The following is a 16,382-nucleotide window of genomic DNA, read 5'->3' as shown; positions in this document are numbered from 1 at the left end:
TCTTGGGCTGGGGGAGGGACAGGGGAACAGACGGACGGAGAAGAACAGACGGACGGACGGAGAAGCCGTCCTGGGGGCCTGGATGAGCGAGGGAAGGGAAGTAAACCTGAAGGGAGAGCCCGAGGCAGCTGTGGGAGGAAGGACAGAGGGCCCCCAGCACCAGAGGCAGCAGGAGGAAGGGGCAGAGGGGCTGAGGAGGAGGCGGGGGTCAGCTGGTGCAGGACAGGCACCCCGAGGTGGGCCTGGGTCCCTCTGGGGAGGGGTGTGATCAGACCTCCTGTTTGTGCCCAAGGCGGAGCAGGTACCCGGCCCGCCCACCGCCCACCCCTCAACACCCGGGGCAGCGGCTCCCCGCCTAGCTCTGGGCACAGAAGGGGGGCATTTCTGCAAAGTCACAGACTCAGGGTCTGACCACGGAGCCCTGCGATCCGTCAAATGCACTAAAAGGAAGGGGTCTTCCTGCACGGGAGCTCGGGGGCCACCAGGTGGGTCATTCCTCTGTCTCCCCAGCACCTCCGTGGGGTCTGAGCCACAGGATGCCCCAGGATTCTTGTGGGATGGTCGGGAAGGGTTAGAGGCCTGCAGAATGTTCCAGAAGCACACAGCATCTCAGAGCCCATCTCCTCCACCAGCCGGCGACAGCCTAAGGATGTTCGGGGACACTCTCTCCACTGTTACTAAGCTTCTCCACTCCTCATTTGCTCAGACAGGCGCCCGAATTCCGCCCCTCATCCAGCCCCCAGCGGAAGCCCTCCCGGTGTAGACCATCAAAGGGTCCCTACCTTCAGTGCCAGGGCGATCAGGGCGCCTTCCGTGGGCTGTCCCATCACGGCGTTTTTTCTGATGATGGCGTTGTTGGCCACACAGCCTGCCTGAAAGGCGGGATTTTGGAAGATCTGCAGTTAACTCTTGGGAGATGGCACCCCTCGGGACCTGGGCTCACTCAGGCATGTGAAAAAGCCACACGCTGCAGGCTTGACCCATTTGGGGGGGCGAGGGCCGGGGTGGGCGTGAGGGGCAAGACGTACTCTTTAAAATACATCCCAGTCCCCGCTCTTCAAAATAAACACAGTGAACATTTACTGACTCTGCTGAACCCTGGCTGTCACAGGCCGGATGGTGGGGAGGCTGGGGTGTTAAGAGTGGCCCCTGATGGGTACGGGGTTCCTGCTTGGGGTGACAGTGTCCTGGAATTAGATGTGGCAGTGGCTGCACAACTCTGTGAAGGTGCTAAAACCACTGAACCGTATGCTGAATTTAAAGCAGGGAATTCTGGGATGCCTGGGTGGCTCAGTGGGTTGAGCGTCCGACTTCGGCTCAGGTCATGATCCCATGGCTTGTGAGTTCGAGCCCCGCGTCGGGCTCTGTGCTGACAGCTCGGAGCCTGGAGCCTGCCTTGGATTCTGTGTTTCCTCTCTCTCTGCCCCTCCCCCACTTGTGCTCTGTCTCTCTCTGTCTCTCAAAAATAAATAAATGTAAAAAAAAATTTTTTTAAGGGGGGGAGTTTTGTGGTACAGGCCCGTCACTCTCAATTTAAAAAGACAATGAAAATAATAGAAGCCAACACACGAAAAGCACGTGGGGGTGAATCCCAGCTCCCTCCCTCCTGGGCACGCACATCACCTCTCTGAGCCCGTTTCTTAATCTGCGCACTGAGATCGCAGGACGGGCCTCGGCCTCGAAGGGGTGCTGGGAGAGTTTAGTGGCACCAGTGAGGCGGGACCTTCACAGCTCACGACAAATTCTAGAAGACAGCGGCTCAGTCCACACCTCGGAGGGCACTGGGTGTGTGGGAGGCGTGAGTCTGGCTAATAGAACTCGTGTCGACAATTCAACAGGCTCATTGTCGGGCTCTGCAGGCACCTCTTTAACGCCTGTCCAGCAGGCAGGGAGGAGTAGGGAGGGCTCCAGCTCTCTCTTACTTCCGGTGTTCCCACCTATTTCTGGGCCCCTGTGACACCTGACCCCTGGCGGGGGCGGGGCGGGAGGCCCAATGGTCACCAACACCTGGTTGGTCCAGTAGCCGGGAGCCATCGATTGTTCCTCCCTTCTGAGAGAATAACCGTCAGCTCCTTTTAAATGTCCGTTTCCACCCGTGGGGCTTTGACACTCACCTCTACTAATTTTCCCACCGAGACGTTGTTAAACTCCTTAACGACCTCCTTTGAGGGTAACAGACACACAGTCCCTTTGCCGTTATAGCCAACTCCGCTGACCTGCAGGGCAAAGCCACAGAGAGGATGTCACCACATGTAGTAATACACGCCCCCGGTTGTCCCCTCATCTCTTTTCTGGGAGACCCACCCCAAGGACGTAATCCTACCCACCCACGAGGCTGCAAGCCGGAGAATGGTCCCTGCAGACCGTGTGTTAACCAGAAAACCTCACTAAGTGCCATGCTTTCAAAACTTCTCTAAGCTTGGGGCGCCCGGGGGGGGGCTCAGTCGGTTGGGCATCCGACTTTGACTCAGGTCATGATCTGGCAGCTCGTGAGTTCGAGCCCCACTTCGGGCTTTCCGCTCCCTGTGCGGAACCCACTTTGGACCCTGCCTCCCTCTCTCGGTGCCCCTCCTCTGCTCCCGCGCTCTCTCAAAAATTAGAATTAAAAACAAAGAAATTGCAACAAGCTGATTCCATGGGCTATTCAGGAGCCAGGGAAAAGTATGGTTAAGAAAACAAAGTAATAGCACAGAAGAGAGCCCCTTAATCTGGAAGGTTTGGGGTTGTGGGGGGGAAGCAGGAAACAAAACTGCACGTTCCGGGAGCTTATAACTGTGCCAGAGGTACAGGAGGGAGACCGAAAAACCCAAAGGGACCGTCACGATCAGTTTCTCACAGGGGATTATGGGTAACCACCCGTGTTTGTTTCTTCCTTATTGCTTGCTAGAAGGTTCCGTGTGCTTTCTTCACGAAGGAAAGGGGCTGGCAGGGCAGACCTTTGGCTGGAACCGGGTAAATCGGCACGGGGCTCACCTCGGCGTGGAGCCCATCGGACGTTACCAGCTGGGTGACCGTCATTTCGTTGGCCGTCAGAGTCCCTGTCTTATCGGAGCAGATAACACTGCAGCAACCTGGCAGGAGAAAACCCCAGTTTATGGCAAAGAGGAATCGTCACCATCACCTCTCAGGCCGATGAAACACCCAGGCGGAACTCCCACCCATTCGATCCCGTTTGCAGGAATTCAGCCAGCGGAGTCCCTCACCTAACGTCTCCACGATCGGTAACTTCTTCACAATGACCCGCTTCTTGGCCATCCGCAGCACCCCCAGGACCAGCGTAACCGTGACGACGATGGGCAGGCCCTCCGGAATGGCGGCCACTGCCAGGCTGGACCAAAAGGCCAGATGGGTCACCTTTAACATGCACTTAAGGACGACACGAATCCCAACTGGGGTCGGCAACACTTTTACCCGGGGAAGTATGTCTCTGGTGTCCCCAGCGTCCCGGTTCTAGTCTCTGTTCCCAGTCCCTTGATGCACCTGTCTCCTTCTTCAGCATCCACTGCTCTAAGCTCTCCTGTTGCGAAACCCTGTTCTTGGGGTGGGACTGTCCCTATCAGACATCCACACTTTAGTATAAATTAGTCTCTCGGTTGTTTTGCCTCTTTTAAACGCCTTTGCGTTTACATTGTTGTCATTTACTAAAGAGAAAAGTCTTTGGGTCCTAGGAGAAGAATTTCCAGAATTGGGCAAGAAGCGGGAAGTGGAATTTTTTGGTTCGGAGGGTCCGTCTGGGTCCTCCTCTGAATTTCACTTCTCATTGGTCTAGTTGTTTAGATACTTCTGATAAGAGAGCCAGACAAGGAAATTAAAGTTGAAGGAGGTAGAGTGACTCTGCTGTGCCTTTGCCTGTGGTAGCCTAGCTGTGTGGGTGTCTGCTCACTTACATTATTATCCTCCCAAGTCTTCCTCTACTATGTGACCACACCCCCCCCAGGCCATGGCTGATTGGATTAGAAGAGAACATGTGACTCAAGCTGAACCAATGAGCTTCTCTCTCTCAGGAACCTGAACCTGATGAAGCACCTAAGATCCCCTTCCTGTGGGCAGCGTGTCAACACGTGATAGGATGTTAGGAAGGGGCTCTTTCTGCTAAAATTCGGTGGCAGGAACATCGTGGCAGACTGACTCTCCGTCCCACACTCTTGAGCGGGCGTGGCTGAGGCCAAGGGCTGGTGTGGGGCTTCCTGCTGATCTCAGGGGGGGGAGACTGAAGAGTTTCAGGGGGCGGGCTCTGCACCAGGACATCAGCAAAGCACTGCAGGCATTCAGTAAATATTTGCTGGATGAATAAATAGGAATGAGTGAACACAGGCACACCTCGGAGGACCTCTGGTCAGTTCCCGGCCACGGCAATACAGCGAAAGCCAGTCAAGTGGACCTTTGGTTCCCGGTGCATAAAAAAGTCATGTTTACGCTGTACTGTAGTCTGTTTTTTTAAATGCTGATTATTTTTGAGGGAGAGAGACAGCAACAGGGGAGGGGCAGAGAGAGAGGGAGACACACAATCGGAAGCAGGCTCCAGGCCCCAAGCTGTCAGCACAGAGCCCGACGCGGGGCTCGACCCCACGGACCGCGAGATCGTGACCTGAGCCCAAGCCAAGAGTCGGACGCTTAACCGACTGAGCCCCCCAGGCGCCTCACTTGAAAGAGGCAGTCCGACCTCAGAGGAGTTAAAGTGGGAAAGACAGTGTGTCTGAAATCGAAGAAATACGGTACGCGAGCGGCGGCCTTTTCCCCAGAAACAATGGCGCATTCAGGGGCCGGTTATATGAACCAAGATTACTGAATTTGGTCAAAGGACTGTGCCCAGTTTCTAGGATGCCAGCAAGAAGGCTTCCTCGGTTTTATGGCACAAGCAGACGAGACTAGCTAAGCAAACATTTGCAGAGGGCGTACGATGGGGCCTCTCTCCCCCCCATATGGCGTGGGAAGGGCATTTTTGTATACAGTTGGATGCTTGCGTGATAAAAAAAAAAAAAATTAATCCACAGACTAATAAAGATTGCCATGGACCAGGAAAAGCGAGTATACTTTGGATCACCTTGAATGTCCCTCGAGGCAGAGGGAATTAAGAGAAAGTGTTTTTTTTTTTTTTTTTTTTAATTTTTTTTTTCAACGTTTATTTATTTTTTGGGACAGAGAGAGACAGAGCATGAATGGGGGAGGGGCAGAGAGAGAGGGAGACACAGAATCGGAAACAGGCTCCAGGCTCTGAGCCATCAGCCCAGAGCCTGACGCGGGGCTTGAACTCACGGACCGCGAGATCGTGACCTGGCTGAAGTCGGACGCTTAACCGACTGCGCCACCCAGGCGCCCCAAGAGAAAGTGTTTAAAACAGCGGCTCTTACGTTACTTCTCTCGAGAACCTCTTCCTTGCTGGCCACCCTGCTATTTCTGCCTTCTGATTCAGGGGTTTCGAGCGACTCACTCTGCTACAAACGGAAAAGCCTTCGTCGCTTCAAAGTCACAGGTGAAACGAACAGAGTAGATTGCCTCTGAGCGGCAAGTGAGACGTGGCTGTCGTGGGATAGGTCAGGTGGAAGGAACACTGAGACTGGGGACCAGAAATGACCAACCAATGGCTCTGGGGAGGGCGGGCAGGGAAGGACACGGGGCCTCTCCTGTTACTGACTTGGAAATCTGTAAGTCTTCGGCTCACAGAACTTTCCACCGTGTAGAAGAGGGGAATGGCATGTGTCATTATTTGGGGGCGGTCCCTAAGCGTCACAGCTTTGGAGTGCTCTGGCTTTTCCAGGAGTCCCCCCAGGGCTCAGGCTTCTCTGTCCCTCGGCCACCACACCTGCCCTTGAAGGCTTAGTCACCTGAGCACTCTTATCAGGGGCTCACCCTTCTTCCCTGGCCCCGCCTCCTGCTGGAGCCCCGACTGGGTCACCACTTAGAGTTAGCAGTAGCACCCCGGGGGGCTGGTTAGGAACGCAGAGTCCCAGGCGTCCCCCCAGACCCACCGAGTCCGTGCACCTGTGACCCCAGGACACTCGTGTCCTCCGGCTACCGTTGGAAACCCCTACTCTTCAATGACCCATTCTTCCAGGAAGCCCGCCCTGACCTTGAACCCCACGTCCCACAGCGCAGCCAGCTGCCCACGCCCCCTGGCCCCCTCTTGGCTCAGCAAGCTGGGGTTCGCACCCCTGTCACCTCTCATCTCTATCTCAAGAACGGCCAACGCTTTGACAAAAAAGATGGCTCGCCACGCGTGTGGGGAAAGATTCTGATGACGCTATTTAGAATCGGGAGGGAAAGGGGCCCCCAAAAAGCCCGGTGACACGTCCCCTAACTGACGCCCCTGGTGCTTCGGCTTAGGGAGCCCAGCCAGTCCCCTTGCTGTCCCCAGATGCGCATGGCTGGGTCCTCCCGGCGGAACCCCCTTCCCGCCTTCTCCCGCAGGCTCTTCCTCGACAGCCCTCAGAGGACGTTCCCGGGCCACCCTCCGGGGACATTCTTCCTACCTCCCTTGCACTCCCTCTGCAATGGTTTCCTCTGTGGCCTTGATCGTGAGTTGTGATTATTTTGTTACCGTTCACTTGACGTGTTTGCGCTTACTGTCCCCACCAGCCCGCAAACTCTGTGATCCGGCTCCCTCAGCCCTGGGTGGTGCGGATAAGTCATCAGCGGGCCCTCACGGCGGGGGCCGGGGGCCGGCGAGGGAGGGGTGGCGCGCGGGAGCGATCCTGCCCTGCCCCAGAGGCGGTGGGGTCCCCGCCACGTGGGGCAGGCTGGCCTCCACTGCTCCCCCCAGGACACTGAGTTCAGGCCAACACGCTTGCCAGAGTCACAGAATCAGGGCGTGGCGGAGACAGGCTTCAAACCCGCAGCGTTCCCACCCAAGGCCGGGGTCCTGCTCCCCGGTCTTCCCCGCTCCCGCCTTCCCAGGGGAGGTCCGTGCCCTTACCTGACCCCAATCGTGAACATGCTGAGAAGCTGTTTTCCTTGCAGCCAGCCCGTGAACATGATTAAGCCTGGGAAAGAGACAAAAAGTATACATCTGCACACACGCGCGCACACGCGCACCTCCTCTGACACGCCCAGGTGTTTCAGACTCCTCTCCTGCGCCTGAGTCAGCGGGTAGGAACCTCAAGTACTTGTGAGCACTCTCCCGTTCCTTTGTAAGACACTCCCACGCCCGCAAAAAAGAACGGTTTTACTTTTTCCGCAAAGGACCAAGCCGGTTCAAGTCAGAGAAAGAGACAGACCATCCCTCCGTTAGTTCATCGCAGGCTGTTTGAAAACGCTGGCGGACGATTCCAGAACTCTCCCCGGGTGCCGTTTGTGCTGGGATGCCCCCCCATGGCGTCCGATGTGGCAGGTGACAGCTGTTCCTGTGACAGGCACGTGGGCCCGGGTCGTAGAGGATTCCGTCCTGCCGTGCTCGTGTCCCAACGTGTCCCCTGTTCCGCTCTCGCCCCCATCAGTCACCCGGTGTTTACTAACCAGCAGGCCCGGGACACGCGGACCCCGCCAGAGGTGGGGCAGAGAGGGGGCATGAGTCACACTGGGACCCGTGGACACGCACGGGATGCTCTGGCAAGGAGGAAAAGTTCTGGGGCCTCAGTGTCCTCATCTGTGAAGTGGGCATAATGACCATGTCCCCCTCGAGGAGTTGTTTCGGGATTTGAGAAGCAGGAATCCACCTGAAGTGCTATCCCGGCTGAGAGCCCCACTGGCTGAGATCGGAATCGGCCGGTTAAGACCCATCTTCCACTAGGGCTCCAGGACAGAACAGGCTGGAAAGGAGGGACGCAGGCAGGACAGGCTGGAAAGGAGCTGCTCAAAAACACAGTACAGCCTGTGATTTAGCCAACGCCGGGCACTTAAATCCAAAGCTGAACTTGGAGAGGTGACCAGACACCGGAATCTGGGGACGGGTGTCCAGGGAAGAAAGGGCAGGCGGGTGCGTCCCCCGCACGACAGATCTGGAAGCCCAGACTCCAGACCGATCCTCTTAACCACTTGGCTAAATTTACTTCTGCGTGTAAGTTGCAGGGGAGCGGAGATCCCCTCGGTCCCATCCTACGAGACCCGGCTTAATGCCACACCTCCCTTGGAGCCTTCCCCAGCCTCCCACTGGAGATTAGCCATGACCTTCAGGTTGCACGTTTGTTCAGGTGCCTCCCTCCTCTCGGCCTGGGCACATTCAAAGGGCCGAGGCTGTGTCTGATCCGTCTCGGTGGCCCCAAACCTCTCCCGGTGTCACAAGACACTCGCTAAATGAATTCGCACATCTGGGTGGCCAGAGGCGCAACGTCTGCTTCTCCCGGAAACGGAAACGTCCTCTGGCTCCTCCGCAGGTCTAGCCAGACCCACTCGTACGTCCTGTCATCACTGCCTGCGCTAGGGGGCGCTGCTTTCTGGGTCGGTTCCTTTATTAAGTATTCACTCAACAAGTGTTTGTTGAGAATCTGCTACGGGCCAGGCTCCGGCTGACCGTGAGGGCTGGAAAATGAAGAACACGGAACCAAAGCCAGAGCTGGAGACAGCAGGAAGGAGTGGGCGAAGGGACCGGGGCGGCCCCAAGGGGGGATTCAGGCTTAAGACCTAAATTTAGATCCACGGCATCGGGTCGGGCCCGTTTGCTGTGTTGCCAGAGGCCGAGCGGCACAGCCTGGTCGGTAACGTAGACACGTGGCTAAACTGTCCCTCCCAGTCGCCTTTGCGGTCAGGCAGGCCATGTGACTCCATTCTGGCCAATCAAGAAGGGGCAAAGACAGCAGGCCTTGGGGGCCCATGCCTTAAAAATGGCCCGTACTGGGGCGCCTGGGGGGGCTCAGTCGGTTAAGCCTCCGACTTCGGCTCAGGTCACGATCTCGCGGTTCGTGGGTTCGACCCCCGCGTCGGGCTCCGTGCTGACGGCTCGGAGCCTGGAGCCCGCTTCCGATTCTGTGCCTCTCTCTCTCTCTCTCTGCCCCTCCCCCGCTCGTGCTCTGTCTCTCAAAAATAAAAAAATTTTTAAAATTTCCCACACAACCTCTGTGTTCCCGCTTTCCCCCACTCGCTGGCTGAACGGAATTCCGGCCCGCCTCTGGGGACCTGGAAGAAGGGGGAATGGTCGGGGCCCGGGCCCCCGAGGTGGCGTTTGGAGGTGACCTACCCAGGAAAGCCACCCAGGCAGGAGCGAGCAAGAAATACACCTTGACCACGCTACGCCCTCCCAGGGGCAGGCTGCTCTGTACGACAGCTCGTCTTGTCTCACACAGAGACCGCTTGGCCCCCTGAGTCTCCCGTCCGCCCTCGGTCCCACTGAGGACCTCAGGACGGCTCCCCCGCGCCCCCGGGACCCAGCGCAGAAACGGCCTCGCTCACCAATTATGCCAAACGAGAAGAGTGTCAGCTGCTTCCCCAGCTTGTCCATGCTTTTCTGTAGCGGGGTTTTAGGCGTCTGAAAGGAGATCGGTGGGTCTGTTAGAGGACACCGCCCGGCTTTCTCATACCTTGCGCGGGGCGACAATCACAGAGCGGGGCACACGCATGTAAAAATCCACTGGCCTCCACACTTCAGGCCCGTGCGTGTTACGGTCTGTGAGCTGGATCTCGGCAAAAAAATCCTAGTAAGTGTTTTTACCTGTGTTGTTTTTTAACGTTTTATTGATTTTTGAGGAAGAGCGTGGGGGGGGGAGGGGCCGAGAGGGGGGGGCGGGGACAGAGGATCCGAAGCGGGGCTCGAACTCACGAACCGTGAGATCGTGACCGGAGCCAAAGCTGGACGCCCAACCGACGGAGCCACCCAGGCGGCCCCACCCCCACCCCCCACCCCTCCGGCCATAAGTGTTTTTAAATAAAAACAAAGTTTTGGGGCGCCTGGGTGGCGCAGTCGGTTAAGCGTCCGACTTCAGCCAGGTCGCGATCTCGCGGTCCGTGAGTTCGAGCCCCGCGTCAGGCTCTGGGCTGATGGCTCAGAGCCTGGAGCCTGTTTCCGATTCTGTGTCTCCCTCTCTCTCTGCCCCTCCCCCGTTCATGCTCTGTCTCTCTCTGTCCCAAAAATAAATAAAAAATGTTGAAAAAAATTTTTAAATAAAAACGAAGTTTAAAAAACGTGAACTCGTATTGACCACATCACCCTCATGCCTAAGGAGGGCGCAGGGCTGGCAGCCGCAGCCTAGAATAATCTCAAACGCCGGCTTGCAAGAAAAGCAAAGCCCCCCCCCTCCCACCCCGCCGGCCCTTACCTCTTCAGCCTGCATCATCTTAAACACTTCCCCGAACTGGGACCTCTCCCCTGTTCCGATCACGACTCCCTGCGTTCGGGAGAGAGAAGGGTGAGATCTGAGGCGGGGAGCCTGCTGGCGAGGGCGGCCGAGGTCCCCGGGGCTCACCTGCCCCCTTCCATACTGCACCAGGGTCCCCATGAAGACGATGTTGCTCAGAGTGGTGAGGTCCCCTCCGTCCGTCAGCGGGCCGTCCGTCTTACTGCACGGCTCGGCTTCTCCCGTGAAACTGGATTCATCCACCAGGAGGTCTGTGACCTAGAGCCACGAGGGGAAAAGAACGCAGTCTGCCCCCTTCGCCCTGAGAACAGCTCGGTCAAGCGCAGAACGGACCCCTCGCACCCCATAAAGCTTCTCAACTGGGAAAAGCGTCCTGTGCCTAAGAGTTAGCGGTCCCGGTCGACAGGGGCGAATCCTGACCGACGGGCCGCTACAAAGTCGGCACGCAGCTCTAAGCAGAAAACGTCCCTCCGCCAGGCCCTGGAGTCGGGCTGGAAGGGACTTTTTTCTGGGCCACCTGTACTGACCTGGAAGGATATTCCAACGCAGGCTTTCCTGGCTTCCCGGACACATTCCAGGGACAACACTCCAGTGTTGGCAGGGAAGAAAAACAAGGCTGATCTGGGACCACCCCGGACAGTGACGGGTCATTTCTAAGCCCGCGAGCCGAGGAGCCCCCGAGTGTGATGCAACATTCAGGAACTTCAGACACCTTTCTTTGGTACATTAAAGAACGCGTAGGTCTCTGTTTAACCCCTCTGGCGTTGAACAGAGGCGTGGCTGGGGAGACGCCTTCGGAGGGCAGCTGGGACGACTGGGACCCGGCCACCTGAGGTGCGTACGTGCTGGCCTCTCTGGATCTGAGGCCTTCCAGAAATGGTGGCTCTGACGCCTGGCTTTGTTTTGTCTTTTTGTTTGTCCTAGAGAGAGTGTGCATGCGTGAGTGGGGGAGGGGCAGGGGTGGAAAAAAGGAGGCCACGCGGGCTCCAGGCTCGGTGCAGAGCCCACCTGGGCCCAGTCCCCACCGTGAGATCATGACCTGAGCCAAAATCAAGAGTCGGTGGCTCAACTGACCGAGCCCTCCCAGGCGCCCCATGATGTCTGGTTTCGTAAAGCAAACCACACCGCCCTCAGCCACCTCTGCCATTCAGGTACGGCTATTTTCGTGAGGATTTTCTGCCACGAAGAACTCATACAAATCGCATCTTAGGATGGAACAAGGCTTCTGCTTTTGTTTTCCTTTCTGATTTTGCCACGACAAAACACAACGAAACGGAACCCAACAAAACCGCGACCAGAAAAGCACACAACGGTATCTGACACCTTAATTCCATTCGCCAACAGACAACAAACACCACGTCGAAGTCACGGGACAAGTTATCAGAACACGGCCTCACGGGCCTCCGGGAACTGGACAAGAGTTGATCGTGTGCTCCCCCCCCCCCCCCGAAAAAACACAGAAGTCTCATACCGGCTTTAACATTATTTAAAATTTTAGTGTACTGTTGGGGCGCCTGGGTGGCGCAGTCGGTTAAGTGTCCGACTTCAGCCAGGTCACGATCTCGCGGTCCGTGAGTTCGAGCCCCGCGTCGGGCTCTGGGCTGATGGCTCAGAGCCTGGAGCCTGTTTCCGATTCTGTGTCTCCCTCTCTCTCTGCCCCTCCCCCGTTCATGCTCTGTCTCTCTCTGTCCCAAAAATAAATAAACGTTGAAAAAAAAAATTTTTTTTAAATAAAATTTTAGTGTACTGTTAAAAAAAATACTTGGGCAACGGGTAATTTAGAATATATCTTATGATTTTTTTTAATGTTTATTTGTTTCTGAGAGAGAGACAGAGAGAGACAGAGCACGAGCAGGGGAGGGGCGGAGAGGGAGGGAGACACGGAATCCGAAGCAGGCTCCGGGCTCTGAGCCATCAGCACAGAGCCCGACGCGGGGCTCGAACTCACGAGCTGTGAGATCGTGACCTGAGCCGAAGTCGGACGTTCAACCGACTGAGCCACCCAGGAGCCCCTAGAACGTATCTTGCAAAGCACCTGTGTCTTTCTCCGGACACTCCGCGTCCTGCCCACCTTGGAGAAACCCATACAATCCGTGTGCCTGGAGCATCACGGAGCCAGCTTACTCAGCAGCCGCCTTAGGCTGTGTTAACACCAGAAGCCACACGTGTGCACACGCACACACACACACCAGGAGAGGAGGAGAGAGCACCCACGTTCCCAGAACTCCTGTGATGAGCTAGGCCCTGGGCCGAGCACTTTGCAAGGCCCCTCTCTCCAAATCCCCATCCCCTCCCTGAAAGATGCTACTGTTTTCTCCATTTTACATATGGGGAAACTGAGGCACGGAAACATTAAGTCACTTGCTCCAGTAACTTGTTCAAGGTTATACAGCTGCTTCGTGGCAGAGCCGAAGCGTGAGCCAAGGCTCTAGTTCCAGAAACCGCACTCTTGACCATCTTGCAAAACGGACCACAGACCCAGTAGCTATCACACAAGAGGTGAGCCTCCTGTGGCCAGCTGGATACTATGGGGGACATACGTGGGGGCCAGGGTGAGCTCTGCCCCTAAGGACCTTGTCATTTAAGTATCTAAGACCAACTGAGAGAAGCCAACCTCCTACAAGCTCACAAGAGAACAGTTAGGTCGGCATTATTCGAACAGGGACCGGTGAGTTCTCTATACTTTCAAATTAAAAAAAAATCTAGCAGCGATCTTTTTAAAATGTGTTCAGGGCCGCAGGATCCCAGTCCCCAAGAATGACAAAGGCTCCCACTTGCCTGTATAATGCCCACGTCCCCTCTTCCTAACAGAAACCCCGTTGGCAGTGGTATCTGGACTTGGGGGTGGCTATGTGCCCCCTTCCCCCGCCACGCTATTTCCCAGCATCCCTTGCAGCTCACAGTGTCTCCAGCCCTTTGGACACTGGGACACAGGGAGAAGTCACGGACAGTCCAGGGCAAGATCTGTGAAGACGACTGAGGGTGAGACGCTCTTCACCCTTCTGGCTTCCTCTTTCTCCCTCCCTGGGCCTTCGCCCTAGTGGCTCCAGAAGCCATCTTGCAAGCATTTAAAGGACGGTCCCATCCTGCGGAGGGTACAGTGGGGGCCTGGGAGAAGCCCTGTACTCTGTTCCATGGTGGAGCCGCCATATTGGCTCTGGACACCCCCCCTTCCAGTCTCTCATCCTGTGAGAGAGGAGTAAATCCCTGACCCACTGAAGCCCAGGCATTTCTCTCACTCTATTACCATAGTCAAATAACAACCGCCACTGATCTAGACTTTGTGTTTGTATTTTTATCTCCAGGACACAGGGAAAGTCAAGGGACTTCCTGGAGTGGCGCCTAACACGACGAAGGAAGAAACAGGAAGACGAAGTCGCCCAGCACCACCGGCTGCTGGCACCACGCACACAGGCGGGAGAAAGTGGCACCACATCCCCCAGGCAAGCAGGGATTCGGTTTCCAGAAGGCACCGTCCCATGGGACAGGATGATCATTTGAATACGTTGTACTTCCTAGGAAAATCTGGCTTAGGTTTCCAGACTGAAGCACATGGAATTTGTACCTAACTTTGTTCACATTTAAGCAGCACTGTGGTAAGAACAGAAAGTCAACACGGAGAAGAGAAACCCCTCCGCTGACTGGGCCTGAGAGCCCAACTGACCGCAGTCGGATGTTTTTGTCAGATCGCACCTGCGGCCTTGGGCTTGGGAGTGAGAAACAGGAGGGCGGAGCTGCCGGGTTGGGGGATGGGCCGGAAGAGGTGAGTTCCTGCAGGATCAGGGACTTGAAATGGGCCTCGAAGGATAAGCACACAGTTGGTGAGTGAATCAGGCAGGGAAGGAAGAGAAAGCAAATTGGGGGGGGGGGATCGATGATGCGCGAACTCGGTAGTAACAGGCTTAATAAAAAAGACCTCTCTTCTCCCAGCACCCCACCAGCTTTAACGGGATAGAAACCCAGGGTGCTGAGTGTGGGCACCTATCCACCCTCTTTGGGACACAGATTCTTGGCCGGGGTGGTGGGGAGAGGGTGGAGGTGGGGGGGGGGGGGGGGGGGTGGTGCGGTGGGCGCTGTCCCTGGTGCTGAAGCCACGGGCGGGACAAGCCCTGAATGGAGAGGGTACAGGCAAGAAGACAGGAGGTGTGGTCCACATGGATCACTGGGGGAGGTGGGGTTGGAACTCAGTAGCTTCTGTGGCATCGGCTAAGAAATTTGGAGGGTAATGAGGAGCCATGAAAAGTCTTGACCAGAGAAGGGAGGTGAGTGAGATCCACAAAATGATGCTAGATGTTGAAAGACACGGCCAGTGGCATTGGGAAGGGAAGCCCACAGTCCAAGGAATGAACCCAAGTGAGGCCAAGGATGGTTCCCCAGGGAGGGGGAGGTGCAGTGGGCATGGACAGAAGAACCAGCCAGGAAGAACAACAGAATTGGCAGTGAGTGGAATTAACTAGATATATGGACAAAGGCACAGGTCACTAAGGCTCACAGCTTAATCTGGTCTACAGAACATTAAAAAAATTTTTTCTTTTAATGGGGCGCCTGGGTGGTTCAGTCGGTTGAGCGTTTGACTTCAGCTCAGGTCATGATCTCATGGTTCGTGGGTTCGAGCCCCCATGGGGTGGGGCCCAGCTTAGAGCTTGGGGTCTGCTTCAGACTCTGTGTCTCCCTCTCTCTGCCCCTTCCCCGCTCGTGCTCTGTCTCTCTCTGCCTCTCAAAAAAAATGATAATAAAGAAAAATAAAAACATTAAAAAAAATTTTTAAATGTTTTATTTATTTTTGAGAGAGAAATAGAGCTCAAGTGGGGGAGGGACAGAGAGGGAGAAGGAGCCACAGAATCGGAAACAGACCCCAGGCTCTAAACTGTCAACACAGAGCCCGACCCAGGGCTCAAACCCACGAACTGGGAGATCATGGCCTGAGCTGAAGTCGGATGCTTAACCGACTGAGCCACGCAGGCGCCCCTTCAGGACATTTTTAAATCAGGCAGGCTTGATCCTGAATATACTTCATTGAAGTCAATTTGGGATTGGCAGGAATCTTCCAGGCGGAGGCTCAGTCAACACCCCGACCTTCTGAACTGAGATGTGAGCCTTAACTCTTGCCCAGGTTTATCTGTTGTGTTTTCAAATGCCAACACCTTCCTTTCTTCCACCCAGTGAAATGAGCTGTCATTCTGACCTTCAGAATCGTAAGATAATACATTTGTGTTGTCTTAAGCCGCTCGGTATCTAGTCCTTTGTTATAGCAGCCAGAGGAGAGAGATACACTGGGGAACCCCGAGGGAGAGACGGAGCGAGAAAAAGTCCGAACAGCCGACTGCAGGCCAGAGAGCATGTGCTCCTCCTCCCCCAGTGACAGGTGCATGACCTCAGGCGGGCTGCTCGACCTTTCCCGGTTTCTGTGGCCTCGTACCGTCAGAAGATGAGGTCGTGTTCTCTCAAGGTTGTTGGGAGACGAAAGGAAGCAGTTTCTACCCCGTGGTCGGCACAGACCCGACTTTATATATAAGGGCATTCGTTCTTTCCGGAAAGAGAAACACGCTGGGAGGCAGAGATGAAGGGGAATGTCTGGGCCAAGAAGGAACAATGTGTGCATGCCTGTGCAACGATTCTGGTGGCTAAAGATACTCAAGGCCCAGAACCTATGTGACACCAGTGGCCACCCGGAGGTGGCTGGGCCTGAAGACGGTGGAAGCCTCTGGTCCCTTCCTGCTGGAGAGCAGACAAGGCTGTTCCTGTCTCCTCACGCCCAGCCAGTCTCCCCTTAAGCCAGAGCCTTACTTGGAGCCCCGACAGATTCCATTCAACCCCCTTTTCATTTCTAAAAGTGGTCAAAGAAAGACAAGGAACAGTGACCCTGCTCTACTGGCCGGGCCGCATCAGCCTCTCCCCGCCCCAGGCCTTGGCGTTTGTTTTCGCTGTGGGAAGAGAAAATACTCTGTGACCTCCACACACGATGCAGACGGGTGGCGGGCTCACCTATTTTAAGAACGTTCTTGAACCCGCTGTTTCCTGGACCTAAGTGGCTTTAAGCCCTATATAAAGTTCTCCCGGATCTCGGGGTTTAATAGCTGACACCAATATGCCACGGTGAATAAACAAAGGCACTGGTTGTTCAGGGCAGTTGCAAAATACCAAGAAGGGGAAGGTGCC

The 16,382-nt window shown here is 55.8% G+C and overlaps 1 protein-coding gene across 2 annotated transcripts in view; it reads right to left on the bottom strand.

Annotated features, from left to right (window-relative positions):
- Positions 1-16,382, bottom strand: part of ATP2C2 (ATPase secretory pathway Ca2+ transporting 2) — a 61,191-nt gene that overhangs the window by 12,351 nt on the left and 32,458 nt on the right. For both annotated transcript variants that reach the window (XM_047846241.1, XM_047846242.1), the window contains 8 exons: positions 10,332-10,481; positions 10,185-10,253; positions 9,322-9,397; positions 6,914-6,980; positions 3,204-3,328; positions 2,974-3,071; positions 2,115-2,216; positions 783-872 (listed from right to left, as the gene is read on the bottom strand). In XM_047846241.1, coding sequence (XP_047702197.1) covers positions 783-872; positions 2,115-2,216; positions 2,974-3,071; positions 3,204-3,328; positions 6,914-6,980; positions 9,322-9,397; positions 10,185-10,253; positions 10,332-10,481 — 777 coding nt within the window. The remainder of the gene's footprint in view (positions 1-782; positions 873-2,114; positions 2,217-2,973; positions 3,072-3,203; positions 3,329-6,913; positions 6,981-9,321; positions 9,398-10,184; positions 10,254-10,331; positions 10,482-16,382) is intronic.

This window comes from Prionailurus viverrinus, unplaced genomic scaffold (assembly GCF_022837055.1).
Source record: "Prionailurus viverrinus isolate Anna unplaced genomic scaffold, UM_Priviv_1.0 scaffold_38, whole genome shotgun sequence".
Classification (NCBI taxonomy): Eukaryota; Metazoa; Chordata; class Mammalia; order Carnivora; family Felidae; genus Prionailurus; species Prionailurus viverrinus.
The sequence above is the reverse complement of the archived record's forward strand: the minus strand, read 5'-3'. Positions and strand labels throughout refer to the sequence as shown.